The sequence below is a fragment of the Rissa tridactyla genome, chromosome 9 (assembly GCF_028500815.1).
Source record: "Rissa tridactyla isolate bRisTri1 chromosome 9, bRisTri1.patW.cur.20221130, whole genome shotgun sequence".
In the NCBI taxonomy this organism is placed as follows: Eukaryota; Metazoa; Chordata; class Aves; order Charadriiformes; family Laridae; genus Rissa; species Rissa tridactyla.
In genome coordinates this window covers 47,162,328-47,184,046 of record NC_071474.1, presented here as the reverse complement: position 1 = coordinate 47,184,046, position 21,719 = coordinate 47,162,328, and the positions used below count along the sequence as shown (strand labels likewise).

Sequence of the window (21,719 nt, the reverse complement as noted above, 5' to 3'; positions counted from 1 at the left end):
GATATGGCTATCTTCTGAGGAACATGCAATATTAAAGGAGCCTTCTGCTATAGTTAGCCCAGTATTCATCCATTCTGCTCCCTCAGCCTGCACTTCATGCCGGAAAGCTGAGCAGATGGACACGCTCAGCAACATTCACCTCCCCATGGTTTTGAATGACTGGCATTTTGAAACGCACCATAAGTGCTAAAAGAGCACTTGTAAAAGCCACAACTCAGTATAACTCATATTAGCCAGACTAAACTCACATGATTTAACTAGTTGTCCAGTATTTTCTATTTTCAATCTTCAGAAAGTTTGGGGAGTTTCCTTGCTGGTCATATACTGATCTTTGTCTACCTCTGTCAAGGTGCTTCATAAATAATTTTGCAATGTTGTGATGAAGGAATACAGTAGTTCCATGAAGAGGTAACAATCTCCAGCAGCAATAGCTTTTAGGAGTTGTTGAGACCTAAGACTATTGTGTAAGAATGCCATTCTCTCTCTGTAATAATGCCTCCCTGGGTTATCTGCAGTGAGTCGGGTTCTTGAACACCACCTTTGCTTTTCTACCTCCAGATGCAACCCCCATGGGCAAAAAATTGTGGTTCGGGAGAATATGTTCATAGGCAACAAGATCAGGAGCATTGAAACCACGAAGCACGAGGATAAAAGAAAGGTATGTGTCTGATGAAACTCTGAGCAATGATGTCATGGAAGAGCAGTGGGCTCTATGGAGGGGACGCTGTGCTCACACGGAGATCTCTCCTTGCAGTTCCCAAGCTGCCGCGGGTTGTTAGCATGCTTTAAATTCCACAGCCCTGGGATCATTTTCTGATCTCTGCTGTTTATAAATACCGGGATTCTGGCAATGATGTCACATACCCTGTTTAAAATTCTCCAAAGACTTTTGGGTCAAAAACCTCTCTGTCTCCCTCAGTCTTGAGAAAGTGTAAGACTGGTTCGGTGCAAGAGGGGTCCTGTGAAGCGCCTACAACTGATAAGAACTCTAAGTTCATTAAAATGCTTAGCACTTAGAGAGCACTTTTCCTGCCCAACCTTGCCTACTCTCCCAGCAGGAGGAGTTAAACAGCTGTGTAATTTAAGAGGCCCATGGTGGCCAGAGAGCGCTGTCCTGATTTTCAGTGTACAAGTGCCTGCAGTACCTGCGTGTTTCAGCTGGAGTTCTCAACATTTCTTTACCCATCTGGGTTGCCAACCGTGTTACCGAGCCAGTGAAGGTGGGAAGACCTCCTTCCTTCTACAATTCCCCGCCTGTTTCCCCTCCAAACAGCACCAGGAGCACACTTCCTGCGTGACCTGCAAACATCCCAGCTCTGTTAAATGCCTCCCAGGTACCTGTGGTGATGCTGAGTGATGCTCTTTACACACATCCGTGCTAATCCTTGAGGAATTGCTGCAGCCGTTCTGCTGTAGACTCGCAGCCTTCTGGCCATGCCTTGGAGAAGATGCTGTGGTCTGGCTCAGACAGTTGTTTTATCCCTGTTGGACTTACAGAGGTTTGTGGCTTTAGGAGTGGGTTTGCAGCTACAGGTTTCCAGGTGGATGTTCCAGATAGTTTAGTGCCTAATCCTACAAGGTACTGAATGCTGCAGTTTGTATCCTGGTATACCTTTAAGCATATGATAATTCTTGGGCTACTCCCATGCTTAAAGTTAAGCACAAAGCTAAAGTGCTCTTCTGGATGGGGTCCAGACTAAATCAGCATCTGGCAGGATCAGTGCCTTAGCCATCTGCTCTTTCTCATGGAGACTTTCCAGCCCTAAACGTAATCTAAACCAGAGCTCTGAAAACATGGCGGTTGGGCTGGGAAGGAGAAAATCAGTGTTCGCATTCCATTCCTGAGCTTCCCCTTGCCAGAGGATATTTATAAATCAGATTTATTTAGGTGGCATAGTGCCCCTGTTTTTAATATATTCTCTATGAATTTTAGATCTTAGGTAAAAGCAGCTACCTACAAAGTGCTAATTACTTGTAAAAGATGGAGGTCGGTGACATGCACCTACAAAGTTTTTTCCTTTTCTAAGAGCTTCTGGTTGCTGCGTGGACTGACAAGAGTTTTGCAGCTCTCACAGCTACTGTTTCTCTCCATATATACAGTCTACCTAAATATATGATCTGGTGTCCAAGAGCACAGATTGTCTGATGATCAGTCTTAAAGTTATGTTAGTCCCCATCTAAAAGTGAAGAGTTTCACAACTGCTGTGACTCCAAAAGTATCTGTTGGTTGCTGAAGTGTCCCGCATGCTGAGATAGTGAGACACCTCAACAACACAAAATCAGAAACATTTTTCTTTGGCTTATGCATATGTAAACCACTCTCATTACTTCTTTTACCAACTTTGCTGTGGCAAATATGCAACTGGGTGAAACTTTAGTCTGTGAGTGGACTTAAGATGGGATTTAGCTGCAGTCTCTGAATGAGGTGTTTCAGCTCCTGGATCCAGTGGGGCACTCCAAACATATCCTCAGTCTACGCTGGTGCGTGATTAGGGACTTCCTACTTTTCCCCTGTCACCTAATTTCCCTAGAAAGAAAAGGTGCAGCGATCTCCAGGTACAGCAGAGGAGAAACAGCGCTCCACTCCCACAGAGGACACCGTAGCACCCACCCGCAGCTCAGTCTGGACATCACCATGTGCCTGAGTCTCCTGCCTGTAAAACATGATGGAAACTAGAATGCTAGGAGAAGGGAGGTGCAGCTGCTTAGTGGAAATGAGGACCATGAGGGAATGTCAGCAGAAGGACCCCACACAGTCCTCCAAAGGACTCCTCTTGTTCCCCAAGAGCTCTGCTGCTGCTCTCACCCCGAGTACCACAAAGAGCCCCGAGGCTGCTCTTGCTCTGCCCCCACAGCCATCTCTGCTCTTGCTGTAGACTCCAGGCATCCTGAAGCGTTCGTTTTTTAGACATGTTCAGATGCTCAGCCTACAACACTTTAACTTAAGCTTTTACATATTTCATTATTAGTTTCATAGAAATACTTCTTTACAAGTTACATAATTTTACAATTTATAATATATTCATTATTTTCATCTCCTGCCAATCCACTGGTTGAGAACACATTCGGAGGTGTTTCCTAATGATTTTTATGTCCTGATCAAGATTTACTCAAATTAATAAAACTAGATTTTATGAATCTCAGGTTTCAGCACTTTGTCTCCCTGCTTACATTAGCAGACAATTCCTCTCCTTCCCCCTTTCTGAAGTCCAAGGCTATCTGTGTTAAGTGGAGTCTTTAGATAATAGACTATAATTCAAAAAAAGACACTGATGAAAACTCATAGCCTTCAGACTTTTCCTTGTGTTTTATCAGTCGTTATTCCCACCAGAAATGGAATAGACAGGAAACAGCCCCATCCATTCCCACCATGGCCTAGCAAGTCATTCATCTGCATTGACTAGCCAGATGAAATAATAAAGATGTTGGAGTCTGAGCATGGCTTTTATTGCCTGTGTTATGAAGCTGGGATTAGCTGAGATTGGTTATTTTTCCTGTGTGATTTGAGCCTGTCCAATGATCGCTCAGAGCAGAAGGTGGAATTTACCCGGTCTCTAAGATTTCTCAGCATCCCTGGAGTTCGCCCTCAAAGAACTGTAGCAATACATGCTGGTTCAGCGATATATGAAAAAATGCGTTAACTGCTAAGAATATGGGAACAAACCCCCAGAAATTACCAGATCCAGAATGCTGCCCAAAAGCTAGCTCGAACGACAGCAAGCAAGGATTTTGCCAGCAGACCACTGATACTTGACATGATCTTTGATCACCTCAAGATTGTTAGACATCTATTTGACAAAAGTGGCATGTAAAATTCAGGTCTCGTGTCCTCCTGGTCATAATGATTATTCCATTATTATTCCACAGAGAGAGAAGTTAATTTCAGCCCTTCCCGTCTTCTAAAGGCTGAGTCTCATTCCTAAAGAAAAGCATGTGGTTTTTGTTATGATGTACTTCACTGAAGTTTTGGTCAAATAGCGGCTGAGGCAACCACATTGTGCTAGTTTAATTTTCCTGGTGGTTTGGGGTCAATATTGAATATTTGACTTTGTGATTTAATCTGAAGAATGCTTTTTCGCACCAGGTGAAACACCCATGATTGCATGAATTGCCTGAATTTCCTCTTCAAGTTGCAAGGAGCTAGGTTGCTATTTTATTTTCTTTCCTGTTAGCAAACGGAACATACTGCTCTGAGCTTGGGAGAACAGGACAGAGCAGGAAAGAATAGCAAGATCCATGATTCATTTCTCATTGGGGGGTTCTTTTCATCTTTTTTCTCCCTTTCATGTATATCTGAGAGAGTGGCCTGGCCACGTGGGTGTTTCTGCGATGAAACTCATACAACCCTTTTGCTGGTGAAATTCACAACCACTCAAGAAAATTGACCCCCAAATGCCAGGTTTAAGCATCCTGAAGGAACAAAAAGACTACGTTAGTGTAGTGGGATGCGTTTGGTGAAAAGCATGTGAGCAACTCGATAGAGCCGTTTAAATCTGTCACCCTGTGTGGGTGCCCGTTTCAGTGAGCTCCCAGAAGCCTTGTCACGTTAGTCTCTGGCAGGGGAAGGGGAACAGTCACACGGCGGGGTTTTTGAGCAAAACATCCACTCTCTGGGAGACCAGCCCGGATGTTTCAGGCACTAGTCAGGCAGAGGAGCACATGGACTACTACACCGTCCTTGGCAGGTCTTCTGAGAGAGCCTGGCTAGCAGCAGGGAGATAAGAAATGGCCCTCTGTCTTCCCTGCCCTCTTAAATTCATTAGCTGCAATCACTGGGTGCGAGGAAGAAGTGTAGGGGTGGTAACTGCTCGTGACTAGCCAGCACCTATCCACCCACCCACCCTAGGGCCAGAGAGTGATCAGTCCACCCGTACTAGAAATGTGTACCAGTTCCTCCAGAGGCACCTCCAACCTCCAGTTACCCCCGGCTTCCTGCCCTGCCTACCGTCGGTACCACCAGCAGCTCTGCCACGCTCCGGGCGGACGGCAATGATTGTTCTCATTTCACAGGGAGAGAAAGGGCCACTGCCAGAGATGAGAGCAAACCCTAGAAGTTCTCAGTCAACTCACAGACTTCTCTTAGCACTTGTCCTCAGTCCATCCTTTAGCATGTTTTGAATGAATGAACTAAGATTACGGATCACAATTGTCAGGCAATAAAAATAAGTGTTATTCTGTGCCATTCAAGTAGATGGATTGGGAGCTAGCTGAATATTTTCTTTGCGGGGTCTCTGGTGAAGTTCCTATAATTTCATCTCTCTCTAACCACCTCCCCCCCAGCTCTGCCAGAGTTAGACAGCTGAGAAGTTTTCCACCCACTTTTTCTACTCCTCATCCTCGCCCACATACAGCTAACGAAGTGAAAGAGAGAAGAACTGTTAACTAAAGCCGTTGGAGGGAGGGATTAGACAAAGGAAAGAGAAAGCAAAAAATAACAAGATATATTAATTCATGCTGGCTCCAGCTTAAAAAAAAAGGTCTTGTTGCTCTGTCCTTACTACAAGATGTCTTAAAACACTCATGGTATATGGCTGTGGAATGTTATTTGGCTGCTTGTAAAATAGCTTGTTTTTATCAGTTCGGGAACATGACAGTGCAAGACATATGGACTTTATTGAACTATTCCATTACGGGTTTTCCCAGCACCAATGTCTATTGACTTGTCATAGTTGTTCTTCAGAGATCAGTCATTTTATTTCTTTTCTTACTGAGTTTTAAACTTAGCTTATTCTTTTATAGTAATTATTTATTAGCTAATAATCCCTTCTTTGGGCTCGCAGTATTGGGTGGCCTTTAGGTTAAGTAATAGGAAATGGAGCTCTTTACTTCCAAATTTAACACAGGCAATGAAAAGCGGTCTGAAGGATGTTTGGTGTTTGGTATGCAGGGAACTCACAGGATCTCAGGCCAGCTCCCACTAGGAAGATGTCTAGACGTTACATGCCAATAATTTGTTATTAATTACCATTGGTTCCAGCGCAGTCTGCACAGAAGCTAAGGACTGAACAGCCACACGGTTTGTGCTACCGCGTGTGGCTGGAGGACATTGGGCAAGGGTTAACGTGTCACTTAGTCTGAACTGCTCTTAACTAGGACATCCAGTGGAAGGGAAATTATCGTTATTTAGGCTTAGCAGAAAGTAGGGTGCTCTGTCTGGCAGCAGAGTTCTCTGAGTAGAAGGCATGAGAAACAGCTTTGATGTGAGCCCTGCTTTGAGTCAGAGCTCAGCCAGGAGACCACCAGCGCTCCCATCCTGCTAAGGTCTTTCTGTGATTTCATGACTCTAGATGTGGCAAATGCCAACATGCCTCAAACTTTTCTATCCTGGCTCTGATTCCAGGAATGGAAAACACTTTGCCAGGTGCATGGGCTAAGCACACAAAGTAGATTATCCCCTTGGAATTTTTTCCACTCTATACTAAAGGTCCCCAAATGCTGGGACTGTGCCACTCCACTGAGAGAGAAGTCTGCTAACAGTTTTCACTGTTAATAATGGGAAAAGGGTCCTGTGTTTGGTTGCTCGAGTTTGAGCCATTTTCTCATTCAACTTCTTTTTGCAGACTTTCCTTGAAATGGCATTGAAAGTATAGGGATGGCATTCGGAAGAACAAAATCCTTACCCCTCCCTGCCACTGTGACCAAGTACAGACAAATTTCAAATTTTCAAGTTTGTTCAACTTGGGTCGCCTACAGTAATAGATGATGAACAACTGCCAAAACATCAGCTTTGTGGGTTTAACATCTGGGTTAATGGGGGTTACTTTTCAATGAGATCTCCTTGATTGGTTTCTATGGGATACCCTTGATCTACAGATACTTCAAAAAGCAGATACCACTGCTGGCTTCCTAAATGTTGCTTTCAGGCCCCTTTTGGTAAAAGACAAAACTATGTGGTCTTATAGAGGGAAAGAGGATTTGGATGCCCTTTGGTATAGCACGTTAGTGTTCCAAAGCATCACTATGTTGAGGACTGGAACAGGATTAGGTTAGTTTGGCAACTGCGAACTTTATTTAAGATGCTGGAAAGATAATTGGACTCCCAATCTCAGGGATTTACCCAGGAGCACACAGCTAGAGTGAAAAGCTGATGCGCAATGATTTCAAGGGATTCATCTTATTGCAAGAAAATCACTCAAAATCCTTCATTTCCAGCTCTGAAATCACATATATTTCCCTGCTGACTGCTGGTGGTTTAAAAGTCACATTTTGGAGGACTCTGGGAGGTGGTAGTTCTAAGACAAGACAGTATAGTGCATTCTCTCTTGTGCTCAGGTGTGTAGCAAACTGGTATCCAAGTGCATAACAGTGATTTTGAGCATACAAACAAGAAAATGACTTTCTTTCTTTTCCTCAGTGAATTTTTCCCAAGAATTTGTCCCCAGATTGTTTCCCACCATCACTTTAACATCTTTTTCACCTTCACATCTAGACACATTTGAGATTAGCTAAGATGAGGTCTCGGTATAGCTATTTGCTCTTTTTTTTTCCCCCCACCTCCATGTCGGACTTTTCTCGAGTTACACAGTTAGAGTTGTTAGCATCTGTGTGTGTTCATGGGAGTACGTGTGCGTTTATCTCCGGCCCACCAAATGCAGCTTGAGGCATTGCATCAGTTTTTAGAAGAGTCACAGTGTCACCCCTAACACTTTGGACATATTCCAAAATGGATTTACAATTTTAACTGGCTCTACAGTATTATCCTCGACTTCCCATCTAGAGCTGTCACTTAGCAAGACTAATGGCTGGTAAATAGATGTCCAAATTTATCCCCTTCTGTCCTCAGCACGTACATTTATATTGGCTTTTTCTATTCCCAAATATAAAATTCTAAGATCCAGTAATCATGAGAAGAAAGATCTTGGTCCTGATTCAGCAGTAAATCAAAAGGCGGTGTCTACTGCTTAAAGTCAGGGGTACTGCTCTGAACATGTGCCTGTTAATAACCCGTGGCATTAGGCCCACTGCTACAGGAACAGCAAAGGGAGGAGGAGCAGGCTGCTTCTCTGGGGGATTTTATATCCAAGTTAGAGCTATTTTCACATCATAACTAGATCAGAACTGCACAGCTCTTTCTTTGGTGGACACCAGAGGGAGCTGGGATTGCTGGTCTCCTGTTTTCACCCCTAAATTTGGGTTGTTCCTATTCTTGGCTAATTTCTGTGTTTGGTGCCCATGTAAAGTAGACACTTTTCCACTTACCCGTTATTCTGCTGAAAATGTTCCCCATTAGAATGTAAAATGTGCACGAGATCAAAACCTTTGAAACTCATTTCCCTACAGGATTTAAAGTGGCAAAGCTCAGAAAATCTGAAATAACTCTCTGAAAATACATCCCGCACAGCTATAGACACATTCATGGTGCAGCTTTATGAGGAGTAAAGGAATGTCTTGTGTGAGTTTAGTTTAGGATATTAAAAAGAAAGTCCAGAGATGCTTTTGTGCACTTCAAAGCGCTCTCTGGAGATAAGGACAAAAGGCCAGAGGGTGTTATAAGTTTTGATTCTCAAAGTCCGTAGAGAGGATGGCAAAGAAAGTGATATTTGTTCCAAATGTGAGGGCTCAGAGTTCCTCAGGTGAATGGCTGCAGGGGAAGCAAAGTAATCTTGCAAGAACATCTCTGTCTTGGTGGGTTAGACCCTGCTTTCTTGCTAGCAGCCCAAAGAAATAATTAAAGCCATGACCTGTGGATAGTCCTCCATGAGCTTGTGATGCTGCACCATGACAGGGACAGGGGAGTGCCATATGGCTGGCTCTTCATTAAGAAGGCCCTACCCAGAAGCAGGGGCTCAGGATGTTTAAGGAACACAAGTTTTTAAGGATGTGTTTGAGTTCAGCCCCATGAGTAACTGAACCACTTCCTTTTTCTACGTGGGGAATCTCAGGACAAAGTGTTTCTTCCTTCTCCTTCATGATCCTCCCTTTCTTTCTGCGTTTGCCAACTGTCTTAGCACAGGCAGCTTCTCCAGAGCTTCCTTACTTACCGCGCAAGTCCTGGGAAGGCTCTGAGGAAGGGTTATGGAATCGAGGGGCTTCCAAGCACAATTGATAAGAGTGAGCTGGGGCCCAAAGGGGCCACATCCCTCCCTCCCTTCTCTGGGGTTATAGCAAAGCAAAGCAAAATCCTGCAATATTCTTTATACCACATCCATAGGACCGACCTGCTTCCCATGCACATATGGGTGTCCTTTTACCCACAGAAACCATAACTGAAAAGCAGGAAAGAAAATAGGTGGATGTGGGGCTTCAGTTCCAGCGGCTTAGATGAAACTTCCAGGTCCTTCACTTCAGCTTTGTGCTGATGTTGTCACACAAAGACCCTGGCAGCGTGCCAAAGGGGAACCCTGCTTTTCACGGGGGAGACAGGAAGAAAAGAAGGGGAAGGTTTAGGAATGAACCTTCAGTTCTTTGCTAACCTACAGTTAGCAAAGTATCCACAAGTGTATGGATAACGTATACTTATCCACTACTCTCAGGCCTCTTTGCTAAGCCTACATTACACTCAAAGCCGTTACTTTTTCTCTCTTTTCCTGGCAGATTGTGAGCACACTGACTATGGAAAACAGCAGTGCATCAGGAATCTATTACTGTGTGGCTTCAAACAAGATCGGCGAAGAAGAGAGGAGCATTGAGTTCTACGTCTCAGGTAAAACAACACAAGAGACACTATGCAAAAACTAGATGCCAATGATCTGTTTTACCTTAAAGTTTTATATGGCTGGTGAGGGCTCGTTAAAACTTTTGGGGATCCCTGCATGTTGTGTTTTCAGAGCGCTCCCAATCACAGTCCCAGGCTATTCACCGCATACGTGCAAGGTTGGGTCCTGTGTCAGGGCACAGCTGAGTTTGACACATCCAGCATCAGACCCGATGCCCCTTTTGCCCTTTTCAAGCTGCAGATTCAGGCCCTCAGTCAAGCTGCCTGTGTCTTAAAGCAACACTCATGACATTTGAGCTCTGTCCTCATGAAGCCTCCCGCAGAAGCTAAGTTCTCTGTAGTCTTCCAAAGGCCTGAAGCCTCTCCCTGACTCAGGAGAAGGGCTGGTCTCCAATTAAGCCAGCAGACATGGCAAAGGTGAGCAAGGCCAATATGCAGACCTAATCCAGGGCTGATATCACTGGGAGCTGTTGTGACACTGGATCCCTGCCTGAGCAATTAGCCTTTCCAGTGCCCTTTAAGGAGGGAGGAGGTGGACATGCTATTTCTCCAAAGAACACAAATCCAAACAAATATCTGCTTAACCTTTCAACACAGAAATTCTTTAGTAGTGAGATCAAGACCTACATAATGCTTTTAGGCGAGATGCAAGTTTGAAAAAAGAGAAGAGTCCAGGGACAGCCTTGTTCAAGTGCTTAACCAGAACAAACTGAATCATTTCTGTGCTCACTTTCTGGATGAGTGGATGTTGGCTGGTAGAATTTGCATCAAAATAACAATTTTTAGAACAAAGAGTGCAGAAGCGTCCTGGAAGGTAAATGTCTGATTCTCACTACTTGGCTTCTTCCCCATGAAGCAAGTTCTGAGGGCGAAGCTCGCTCGTGGCAGTGCTCTGCACTCGGCTGCCCCTCTTGCATCCTGTGTTGTTTCACTCCGTTGCTCTAAGGTAATTCAGGACATTTCAAATGGGGCTAACCAAAAAAATGCTCACTAAACATTGTTACCGTTCTTATTACACAGAAGTGCTAATACAAAAACTGTTATCCAACAATAATGAAGCTGGTGCCATATGGGGGAAAGATTTCACCTCCATTTACAGCTTCCTTGTACTACCCCAATGCCTTATGTAGGCAGAAGAGGGCTTAAGCCTCCAAAAGATATTTTCCAAAGCCCTAACTCTTACTTAATTAGGAAAAAGCCCTTCAAGGTGCAATTTTGTGAGATAGAGCTCAGACATAAGAAGTTCTCAAGATGTTTGAGCAACCTGGTTTAGTGGGAGGCGTCCCTACCTATGGTAGTAGGGGTGGAACTAGATGATGTTTAAGGTCCCTTCCAACCCAAACCATTCTACGATTCTATGCCCAAGGCAGGCTGAAGACCAGCTATTCATTTTAGACTTCACCACTTCCAAGTGTTGAGTCTTCACGTGGGTTTGTTTCTGCTCTGAATCCTGCCAGCTATTATGTTTGGATGGGTCACTCAAAGCCGTGTGTTCCCAAGCTATTCGCGGTACTCTGTAATACTTGGTGACTAAAACCAATGCTGCAGCAACTAAATGGCAACAAGCATAAGGTCGGATTCAAAGGGTTACATCAATCCATGCACCTTTCACAACTATTTATTTTAATAATAAAGTTATGTAGCAGTTCCCCCCCCCCCCGCCCCCAGTGAGCTAATATTTCAGATTTTTTCTTTTAAGATCAATCTAGCAATGTTTTGAGACACAAATGTTTTAATCATGCAATTTTAATTATGAAGGAAATGAATCACTGGACGAAATTACTGACAGCGGTTATGGTGGAAACATTTCCACCAAAACAGACCAGGAGGTGACGAGGGCTTGGCAAGACACATATATTCTTGCCTGCAAAAAAAAGACTGTGAGTCTGTGCCATTCTGGGGAAGAGGCAGATGCTGAACAACTGACTTTTTTAAGTGCTGTGTTTAAAAATAGTGGCGTTTATGGATTAGAAAGAAATGAAATCTTTCTAAATGTGGCCATCCTGAACCTAAAGTACGTCACGTTGTAGTGGTAAAATAGCAGCAGGATGACCTGCTGCTGGGTTTCTTCACATGATGGTCCTCTGCTGAGTAATATGTATTACTCCAACAAGTGGCCAGGGTGCATAAGAGCTGCTACTGAAAAAACCCACCGTCTTCTACTGGGTGCACTTGGAGGAGGCTTTGCAACGGCCAGGTTACTCTCACCAGGACTTGCCTCTAGTCTTGGCGTTGGAGGGACATTCGGGGACAGTTTGTGCGGGACCAGACGGGGCAAGTCCAAAGGCATGAGGGTCTAAGCAGGCCACTTTACAATTGCTAGGCTGATTAATTTTATGCAGATGGAACCTAAAAGCTGAGATAAAGGCTGAGTTAGAGTCTGAGAGCACACAAGCGATGTGTGGGCCTTTAGGCACATCCAGCAAATGCGTTCTGTTCTCTGCAAAGCAGCTGCTAGTTGTGGGACTCCACAATTAATTCAGCAATTTGTTGATTTTAAAGACTTGATCTCCCATTATCTCCTAGCAACAAACAAGCTGGTGGATGCTGAGCTGCTTTCAAACATTTTGGCTGAATTGAGCTTAATTTCTGCTAAGAAATCTGACGATGCTACAGAGGCTAAACTCTCTTCTTCCCTCAAAAACCTGTTTTGCTAGGTCAGGGTTGAAATGTTTTGTCAGGACATGGCAGAGCGTTACATGGAAACTTCATCAGATGTTGTCCAGGCTGCATCTCCTTTCTGGGGACATGCCTTACTGCAGTCTGGTGCTTTCACCAGCACCACATTCATTTCAGAAAAATGTATTTATCCCAATGGAATAATGTCAACAGCCATTTTGTTCTTCCACTGCAGAGCCCCCACAAAAACTCCCACGAACACTAGAAATAGCACTGGTATCTATTTTTAAATCATTTCTTTGCCAGCAGAATTAATTTCAGTGGAAGGTCAACAGGGTTTGGAGATCGTGCTGGAACCAAACCATATAAGGGGCCCAATGAGATGAGAAATCTTATCATTCACTGACAGCCCTGAAGCCTGAGCTCTCTCTGCAGATGTCCTGACTGTCAGCGTCCCACTGAAGCTCTCCTAAAGCTGTTCATGGCAGCAGAAACTCTCGTAGCAATATGGTACCAGTGTTATCCATCATGCCCTAGCATAACTCTTACTGCAGTATTTCTGTTTTGTGTAAATCCTTTTTACCCTTTCTCGCTGAAACAAAATCTGTCTCCTGCCTATCTTGCCTACCACAGCTTAGACCCCAGTGTTCCCATTTAAGTCAGATGAGTATTTTGTCACGGGCAGAGGCAATGTGGACAAGCCATCAGATGCTCCGAACTGCCTCGTGTCATTGCCCACCCCTGGTTTTGCCCCAAGGGACACTCGAGGCAGACTGCAACCTTCCTAGTGCAGTGAAAAGCTGACCTGAGGTCTCCTGGAGGTGTTCTCTGCCACGAATAAGTATTATTTACCTTCTAGTCTCTGGTCTGCACCTTGGAAAGGGCAACTATATATTACTGTAAGTCCACAGTAAATCAAATTCTAGCCTTTGTATGATTGTACTACATACAACAAAATGGGATCCCACCCATATGAAACCTCTGAATGTTTTTGGACTATAAATGAATTACGATAAGAATAATAAATAATAACAAAAGCTCTTTTTCAAGGGCTTATCTCATTGCAAAAACAAGTCAGAAAAATGGAGTTAAAGATTTCTACCAGAAAGAAAATATTGTATTTCAAACATGAGATAAAAATCAGCTATCAGATACTGGAACAATGTATGAACTGGGCCGTTCTACAACTGCTTGCCACTCTCAATTTGCTTATTCCTGACATGTTTACAGGATTTATTAAAAGCCCTGCACTGTTTCAGATGGCAGGGCTCACCCTTTCTTTTTCTCACCCTCCCTACATGCATATGCCTGATGGCAACCCCCTCACCCTGACAGGCACAGAGATGGAATTTGGGAAAGAGCAGAAGTTTTGAATTACACAGATTATTGTGCAAAGCACAGGAAATTAAAACCAATTAATTCCTTGTAAATACAAATGGAGCCAGACTTTCTTTTGATTTATGCTGACTTTTTACCTTCCCCCAATGGCTCACTTCCCTATTTTGCCATGGAATCCCGCACAGTCCAGAGTGAAATTCGCGGCTACTACACTGTAATACAATACAAAAGACAAATGTTTGGGGACTGCTGATAAAAGAGAAAAGGCCCCATGGTGCATTCTTTTAGCCAACTTATTAGGAGTCGTATAAAACACTGTATCTGTTCAGAGAGAGGAAGTTAATCACTGCTCAGGTTCAAGATTGTGTAAGCAAAGTAGTCTAAGAGATGAACTGACTTATAATGTGCTCTCAAGGCTGCAGTTATTCCCCAGATAATCCAGGTAGGAGGAGAAAAGAGAGAGGAGAGCAAGAGAGACTTTTCTCTCTCTCTCTTTTTCCTTCCACTGTAATGAAAATCAATGAATATTCTATCAGAGCTGAAAGAGCTTCTTGAAGGGCTAACAAGATGGAAGAGAACAGCACAGGTTCCAGCTAAAAATATTCAAAATGCTAAATAAAAAATGTCAGTAGAAGAAATGATAAGAAAAACAAGCCAGGCCTCTGCTCCCAGAATGTTAAGTTGGTAGAAAAAGCCCTGCACTGGTGAAGTCCAGCAGCAAGGTGAAACTATCGAGCATCCTTCACAATTTAGGGTTTGGAAATCAACACATCAAATTAACCGGGAATTTGCACCAAAACATCAGAGATCTCTGGGCACTCCAGCCCATGCTGTCCCTGCCATACACAAGCCATTCCCTTCTCCCAAGAGACGCGGTATTTCTTTCCCCTGGGGTGGGCTTTCTCCCACAGCCTTCAGGGAAACTCACCTGCAAAACAAACGAGGCTGCAGGTTGTAAAGAAGAAATTCTCCCGAAGGAAAGGCTTCCCGAGAGGCAGAGGCAAGGGCAAACGGGGCTGCCAGCCCAACCGCTTCAGGCCAAGGCTTAGCTTGCCCAGCAGATTTACAGGGGTTCACTGTGTTTCACCCCGGGTAACGTCATCAAATTCCTACCTTATCACTTTACCCGGAATCCCTTTTTACTTTCACTGAGAGCCAGCACTTAAGATCACAGGACGAGTCAGGGTGGAGGGGATCTCAAGAGAACTCCCAGACCATTGAGTTTACTGCGTCTAACCAAAGATCCATCTAGCTTAGTACTATCACTCTTGTCGGAACAAATAGCAAATGCTTAGAAGAGAAACTCAGAAAAAGGCAAATAAAAGGGTGCTTTTTCCTTTTTCCCTATGTTGGTTGGTCAGATTCAGGAGAGGTGCTGCTCACGCCACATCCCAGTGTTTTCACTGGACCTTAATTCTTCCTGTTTGGAGAAGTTCTTCTGGCCTCAGACTTTCCCCCCTTTTTGATAAGCATCATCTTGACATGTTGGAACCACAGGACATCAGATGTGAAGAACAGATACATTACACAAGTCAGTCTGAGCATACAGCTCGCACTAAGCAAGAAAGAGAGCAACCGAGCCTAACAAAACACTGCATAAAGTAAACCGAAATTTCATGAAAAGGAAAGAAAAGAAAAATAACAATTTCCACAGCTGTGGCCTGAGGGGTCTCTTCTCTTTTTGGGTCTCTTGTAAAACATATCTGGTGCCAGTCTTTAAAAACCATGAAGCAAAGTTTATTGGTTCTATTCCAGATGACTTGTGAAGAAGAGAGACTTTTAATCATATCTGAAAGTTCCTTCAGGGCTCTGTATTTTATATAATATATGGTGTATTATAAGTCAGATTGGTTATTTCAACAGCCTTGCTATTTATGCTCAACTACAGCTTCAGCAGAACTTTTTGCAAGAGTTTGCAGTGTGAGCCCCTGGTCAAATTCCAGCTCCCATGTGGAATTTGTCAGATTGCAAGTGCAATGAGTACTTGCTCCCCTTTAACTTCTGTCCTTCTCAAAGTACCATCCATTTCATCCTACCTTGAGAAGGCATCTTACTAGCAGCTTGGTACTGAAGCAATAATCTATCAGATCTACTGCAAGCAGCATTCATGCTCAGAAGGTAATCCAGAGCAACTCCTCCCAAAGTGTCCCATCCCCTGGTAAAATTTATAAGGGTTCCTCATAACTCTCAGCTGCTTGAAGATCCTGACCTAGCAGACAGAAGAATAATTCCAGGTCACTGTGGTCATCAGTGCGCTTTTATTCAAGTCTGTTGGGTGGATAGATCACTGAAACTAACAGAACAAAAAAGGGAAAGAATATCTTTCAGACACAATTTAATCGTAGGTCTCTGGCGGCTAATGCAGTAATAGGAATGTGTCTGTAGGCCAGGCTCTGGCATCCTACTCAGAAACATTTTTTCTTGTCTTCAAATGGGTTCAGTTCGCCACTTTGGGAAAACTGACTTTTTTTCTGGAGTGAAAAGTTACTAAAAATATAGTAAGAAACAGCTTACTCTTTTGTGGATAGATTGGACTCATGCCTTAAAGTATTTCTCTGCTAAATAGAAAGGCCTCAAGGACTCATACATCATTAGATCAGTTAATCCATTCAGTGATCAAGTAAATATCCACCAAGGCACATGTGATGAAAATAAATATTGGCATAGTTGAAATAGGAGAGAATCGGGAAGATTGTGTTACTTCTGAGAAATGGGAATAGGTCTCTCTATTCTTATGCAATTATACTTTCAAGCACTGATTGCAGATAGAAAGAGAAGAGCTCATGAACACATTTGTCTACCTGGATAGAAATCTCTCTTGATTAAACTCTGTTAGTCCATTAACTGCTTCTATTTATAAACTTGCGATTCATTACTTGAAAATGGAATGCTTAGAATACTGAGGGCCAGACTACCACAGGTCAGCACTGCATCATGAGAGGTACTTCCTACTTACTTAATTCACAAGTGTGAGTGCCTGTTTGCACATGCAGATGCGGGTATCATTAAAATTGGCTCATTCCATTATGGCTGTCCTTTGAAATTTGACCATCAAGTTGCCACCAGGCAGCCAACGATCTTCTCAGTCGGGATTCCATTGTAAACGTGTTTTCTTTTCCTCCTAGATGTGCCATTTGGGTTGCAAACAGACCCACAAGTCACAACCATTGTGGGGAACGATGCCCGGCTGACCTGCCGGGCCTCCAAGTACATCTACAGCCACCTGGCCTGGTACTACCCCTCCTCAGAGGCGGCTCTCGGTAACTCGCTGATCAAGAAAACTGACAACTATTCCATTTCTTTGACACTGGTCATTACTAATGTCACAAAGGAACAGAGTGGGCTCTACAAGTGCAGAGCCCAGAACCAGCACAACAGCACCGACACGCTGGAACAGCACACTCGGCTCCTCGTCAGAGGTAGGTCCCGAAACAGCAGCGGGACGTGCTATCGCCCTGCTGCAGGAGCAGGAATGCTGGGCATCTGCTGCTCCATTGGAAGCCTTTCAAAGCAGAAGGTGCCCAGCATTTCTTAGGGATTCTCCTAATATATAGACTTTGTGCTCTGGTTTGGGGTTTTTTCGCATTACTGTATGTGGATTGACACCTATTACTCATCCGGGCCCTGCTGGGTTTGTATAAAATATTTGCCTTACACATAAAGGTGATTTCAGTTGTGTTTCACCTTCCTAACTTCATGCTGGGTGCAGATATAGCGTTGACTGAGGAGAAAAGGCATCGCCCACCATGTTACTAACAGCACAACTCTATCACTTGGGACCGTCACCCCAGATCTCTATGACTTTGGTAGAAGACTTGGCCCACTTACAGCTGCCAGGATGATATCGATGCCTAAACAGACTTAGACCCAGCAGATGTAGTCACAAATGTCACTGGTCAAGTGTGTAATCGAGTGACATGTACCATTTATTCTGCGTAACTGGGATGTACTTTGTTGTAATAACAGTATTTTCTTACTTATATCCAACCCCCCAACTCTTTTATTTTCATAAAAATACTAACACTACAGATCCTGAAGCCTGGTTTCTTTGGCTATGTGAATATAAAGGGCAGGACACTTCTGGTAGAAACTCGCTAAAACTTAGTGAAGTTTCTTCTGCTTCACAGTGAAGAAAGTGAGTGATCGGGTCTAAGCCTTTTGAGAAGAAAAAGTGCTGCTGGAACAGATGAATTCATTAGCTACCTTCCACTGGTGAAGAAACACCCAAAGCACAGAAATGGAGTAGAACTGAAATAAACAGCAGCAAACCAGGGTTCAGAAGACAGAGTCTTTCAGAAGCTGAATTAGACAGTGATTTTCAAATTGGCTTCTCCACTTAGATTAATGGCTAATGAGACACTGAAGGCTGCCATAAGCACTTGTCACTTAGGTGAAAACCAGGCCATGCAGTGCTGGCTTCATCCCTGGTTAAATGAAGGAGCACGTTTCCCACACGATCTCCTACCCCATAGTCAAGACCCCTCTGGGACCCCCATCCGCCTCCAGGCAGGCACTCACACAGGGAGAACGTCCTCCCCCCGGCCCCAGCTGTGGCTGGCACAGCTCTGCTACCTGAGTGGGAGGTGATTTATTTTAAGGAATGGCATGAGCACCTGCCTCTTCCTCAAGTGCGGAGGAAGGAAAGGAATCTCACCCCGGTATTACAGAGTGCTGGTGGTTTGGCTTGTCCCCACAGCCGGCACCGGAGCCACCTGTCAGCACCATCTGACACAGAGACACTGGGCTTTCTCTGCACTCTGCATTCAGGCAATTCACTTTTCTCTCCCCTGGCAGATATTTTTATTCGTTTAGTCAAATTTCCACCTACGCAGACGCCTACACAAGATGGCTATGGGAAAAACACAGCTAAACTGGGAATACATCCATGGAGAACTGGAACCTTAATCACATTCTTCTGAGAATTACTGGGGTCTGGTTTTTGTCTGGCACACGTCAGAGAGGCAATTCTGGAGAACACACGTGGAAATGCCCCTCCAAACCAGCCCTCCTTCCCCTGTACAAACCAGGTCTTTTAAATATACTAACACCCATCAGCTACTGCCCTTATTGCAGGTTTTATGTATTCTTTATGCTGTGCTTGTGATTTTATTCATTGATTTCCTGTACCTTTTATAAATGAACATAAAGTGGAGTTTAACATGCTTTGTAGTAAGTAGATAACTGCACTCATGACGGAGAACATAAAATCCTTAGAACTGTTTCCTCTTTGCCACCCTCCTTTCTTTTTTTTGTATTCGCTCTCCATTTGCTCTACCCACTCACTGTCCTGTTTTCTTCAGAGGATGAGAAGCTCAGGGAGGTTCAAGCTGAAGCCGAATCTAAGCTTAGACAGTTTGAAAACAAGCCAAAAAACCTCACCCTCTCCTCCCATAATCTTTTGGGGGATTATTTTTGCTGCCACTCATCAACCCAATCTTTGCCACTTCCAGCCCAGAGAGGCCACACAGGTGGCAAAGGAGAGATGATGGCAGAGCTGAGGCAGGGACCTTCCGAAATCTTACTGTGTACTGTGTTCTTTGTGACTGTAGCAAAGGCAGCGCCGTATGTGATACAAAACCTCACGGATCTGGAGGTTAACATCAGCGGCAAGATCATTCTGGAGTGCAAAGTCAGTGGAACGCCAGAACCTCAGATTACATGGAGGAAGAACGGCTACCCCATTTCAGCAGCATCAGGTGAGTGCATTTGCTCCTCGAGGGTAGTGGTATGCTGTGGTATCGTACGTAACACAGGATAACAGACTTTCAGGTTCCCCACAAACACAGGACCTACAACTCCACAGCTACTGCAAGCATGGCTGAGTCAGGACGGTACACACGGCCTCAGAAAACACCCACAAAACCCAAATATATCAGACCACTGCAGCAGGCTCCAACTTGGACTTTGAGGTCAAAGCTACCAACCGGTTGCCGCCCAGTGCCTGCTTATGCAGCTCGCCTTCCGCGCGTGGCAGCGTTCGCGCCTGCAGAGTCAGCCAGATAGTCTGCATACATTAGCACAGCATTAGTACATCCAGGAGTACAGCGTGCGGCTGTTCACTCTGCTTGGGCGAGACAACGGCTTGTGTACAAAACAGAGACAGACTGTACCTGCTTGTCAGGTGGGTCTGAAAACACAAGCCCGAACCGTTAGATATCCTTGGGGCCTGATCAGAATATACTGCAGCAAACAGGGGGAAGCCACCTCCCAGCCAGGTCCAGGGCATGCCACGGCATATTGCACATCCTTTCTTTGTCTCCCACCAGACAGTAACGAGAATGTGCTCTCGCTCCACTGGTACAGAGCAGTAGAGGAATGGTGCTACCATGGGCAGGGAGCACGGGCTCCCTTACCTCAGCCTGAAATTCCCTCTCAGCTCTCTGTCCTGAGATCTCCAATAAGTACTGGAGAATCTCATGTCAGTAGCTGGTCCTGTGACTTTAATTTGGACTAGGTAGGAAATCTAGGATCATCCATAATTCAGATCAGACTGTTCTGAAACTCTTTTATAGCTACTGAAATTTTATAAATAATTCTAGAGGGACAAGCATGTAACTCATCCAACCAATGGAAACATAAATAAAATATTTGGAAAAAAACACCTCAGGGTAAATATTTCAGCACAGCGCATGGCAAGTTACGTGCAGTACTCTTGTTAACAACAACAGGATTCATAGGCAGAACACCCGAAAACTCAAAATGTCCTTCCCCTTCGGATTCAAAGCCTGACCTGTCTCCCTATTTCTGCCCCAAAGATATCCTTAACGAAATGGATGAGCTCTCAGTTTTGTGCCACATATCAGGAAAAATTAAATGTGGAAAATTAATCAGGAAAATTAAACGCAGAAGAGCCTCACGCAGGTCATATTTAGGCAACCTCTCTCTTCCCATTCTACCTCCAGCCCCTGGCTGCCTGTGAATCCAGGACTGCTCCATGCAGTGATTTTTCCAGGCATGTGCATAGCCTGATTTCCATGTTCTACGCGTTACAACTCCCACCACTTCCTCCCATCACTCACATCAACTTTCTCCAATAATTTCATTGAGCTACCTTTTTTCGGTGTATCTTATTGTCATTGGAAAACCTCTCTTCCCATCACTTCACTTACTTCCATAGAAGTTTTCTCAGGCTCTGTCTGCTCACAATAAATTAACGTTTGCTGTTGGTTAAATGATCCCCAAGCAATTTACACAGGTATTGAGGAGAAAGAAAAATATCAGGAAAGGTTGTTGCCAGACCACAATGAGGAGTATGTTATTAAAATGCCTCCTAACAAGAGTGTGTACCAGGCCTGCACGGATGGGAGCTGCCTCTCAGTTCTCTGACTCCTAAAAGCATTTGTAGGCACGTAGGTTATCTTGATAATACTAACCAATATCTCTTACAACAGGAATTTCCATGGAAAATAATACCTTGGTTATTGAGCGAGTGAAAAAAGACGATGAAGGGCTCTATGAGTGCAAGGCATCCAACGACATGGGCCAAGACAGCACATCAGCCTTCATCAAAATACAAGGTGAGTTCCAAGCAAGGGGAAACACATATATTGTGTTGGACTGATGAGAACTATTGTTCAGTCATGGACTTTAGCTGCATTTCAAAGTTGGTTATACATTTAACCTACAGGTTCAGAGGAGAAATCCAACATCGAAGTTATCATTTTGGTCTGCACTGGTCTAGCTGCTACCCTCTTCTGGCTTCTTCTGACCCTATTCATTCGGAAACTGAGAAAGGTAAGAGAGCTTCCATATTGCACAAAGGCTCTGGGACCGGGCCCAGTTTATGCGTAGCATCGGAGTTTAGAGCCAAATGTTCAGGACAGATGGTAGAAAAACTGCAAAATGTTCATATAAAATTTCAGTCCAAGATTTCTGCTGATAGTCTTGTGACTTCTCAAGGGATCACTTGCACTTGTGAGATTTCTACCCACTTCCATGGTACCATCAAATCAGGGTCCTCCCTCTTCATGAGTCAAACGGGCTTGCAAGCTTAGGAAACTGGAAAAAATCCTAAATCTCCTAGAACAAGGGCTTGATTTCAGCACTTATCCAAAGAGATTTCTCTGAAACATAGATATTAAAGGGGGCCCTGTTTTAAGAAAGATCC

At 44.2% G+C, this 21,719-nt stretch overlaps 1 protein-coding gene and 1 long non-coding RNA gene across 3 annotated transcripts in view; one reads left to right on the top strand and one right to left on the bottom strand.

The window, feature by feature from the left end:
• Positions 1-21,719, bottom strand: part of LOC128914504 (uncharacterized) — a 213,079-nt gene that overhangs the window by 56,611 nt on the left and 134,749 nt on the right. The gene's annotated exons all lie outside the window — the stretch shown is intronic.
• The window catches only part of LOC128914501 (vascular endothelial growth factor receptor kdr-like), a 140,440-nt gene that overhangs the window by 80,528 nt on the left and 38,193 nt on the right, over positions 1-21,719 (top strand). For both annotated transcript variants that reach the window (XM_054213539.1, XM_054213538.1), the window contains exons 11-16: positions 559-658; positions 9,535-9,643; positions 16,738-17,031; positions 19,162-19,308; positions 21,004-21,129; positions 21,240-21,346. In XM_054213539.1, coding sequence (XP_054069514.1) covers positions 559-658; positions 9,535-9,643; positions 16,738-17,031; positions 19,162-19,308; positions 21,004-21,129; positions 21,240-21,346 — 883 coding nt within the window. The remainder of the gene's footprint in view (positions 1-558; positions 659-9,534; positions 9,644-16,737; positions 17,032-19,161; positions 19,309-21,003; positions 21,130-21,239; positions 21,347-21,719) is intronic.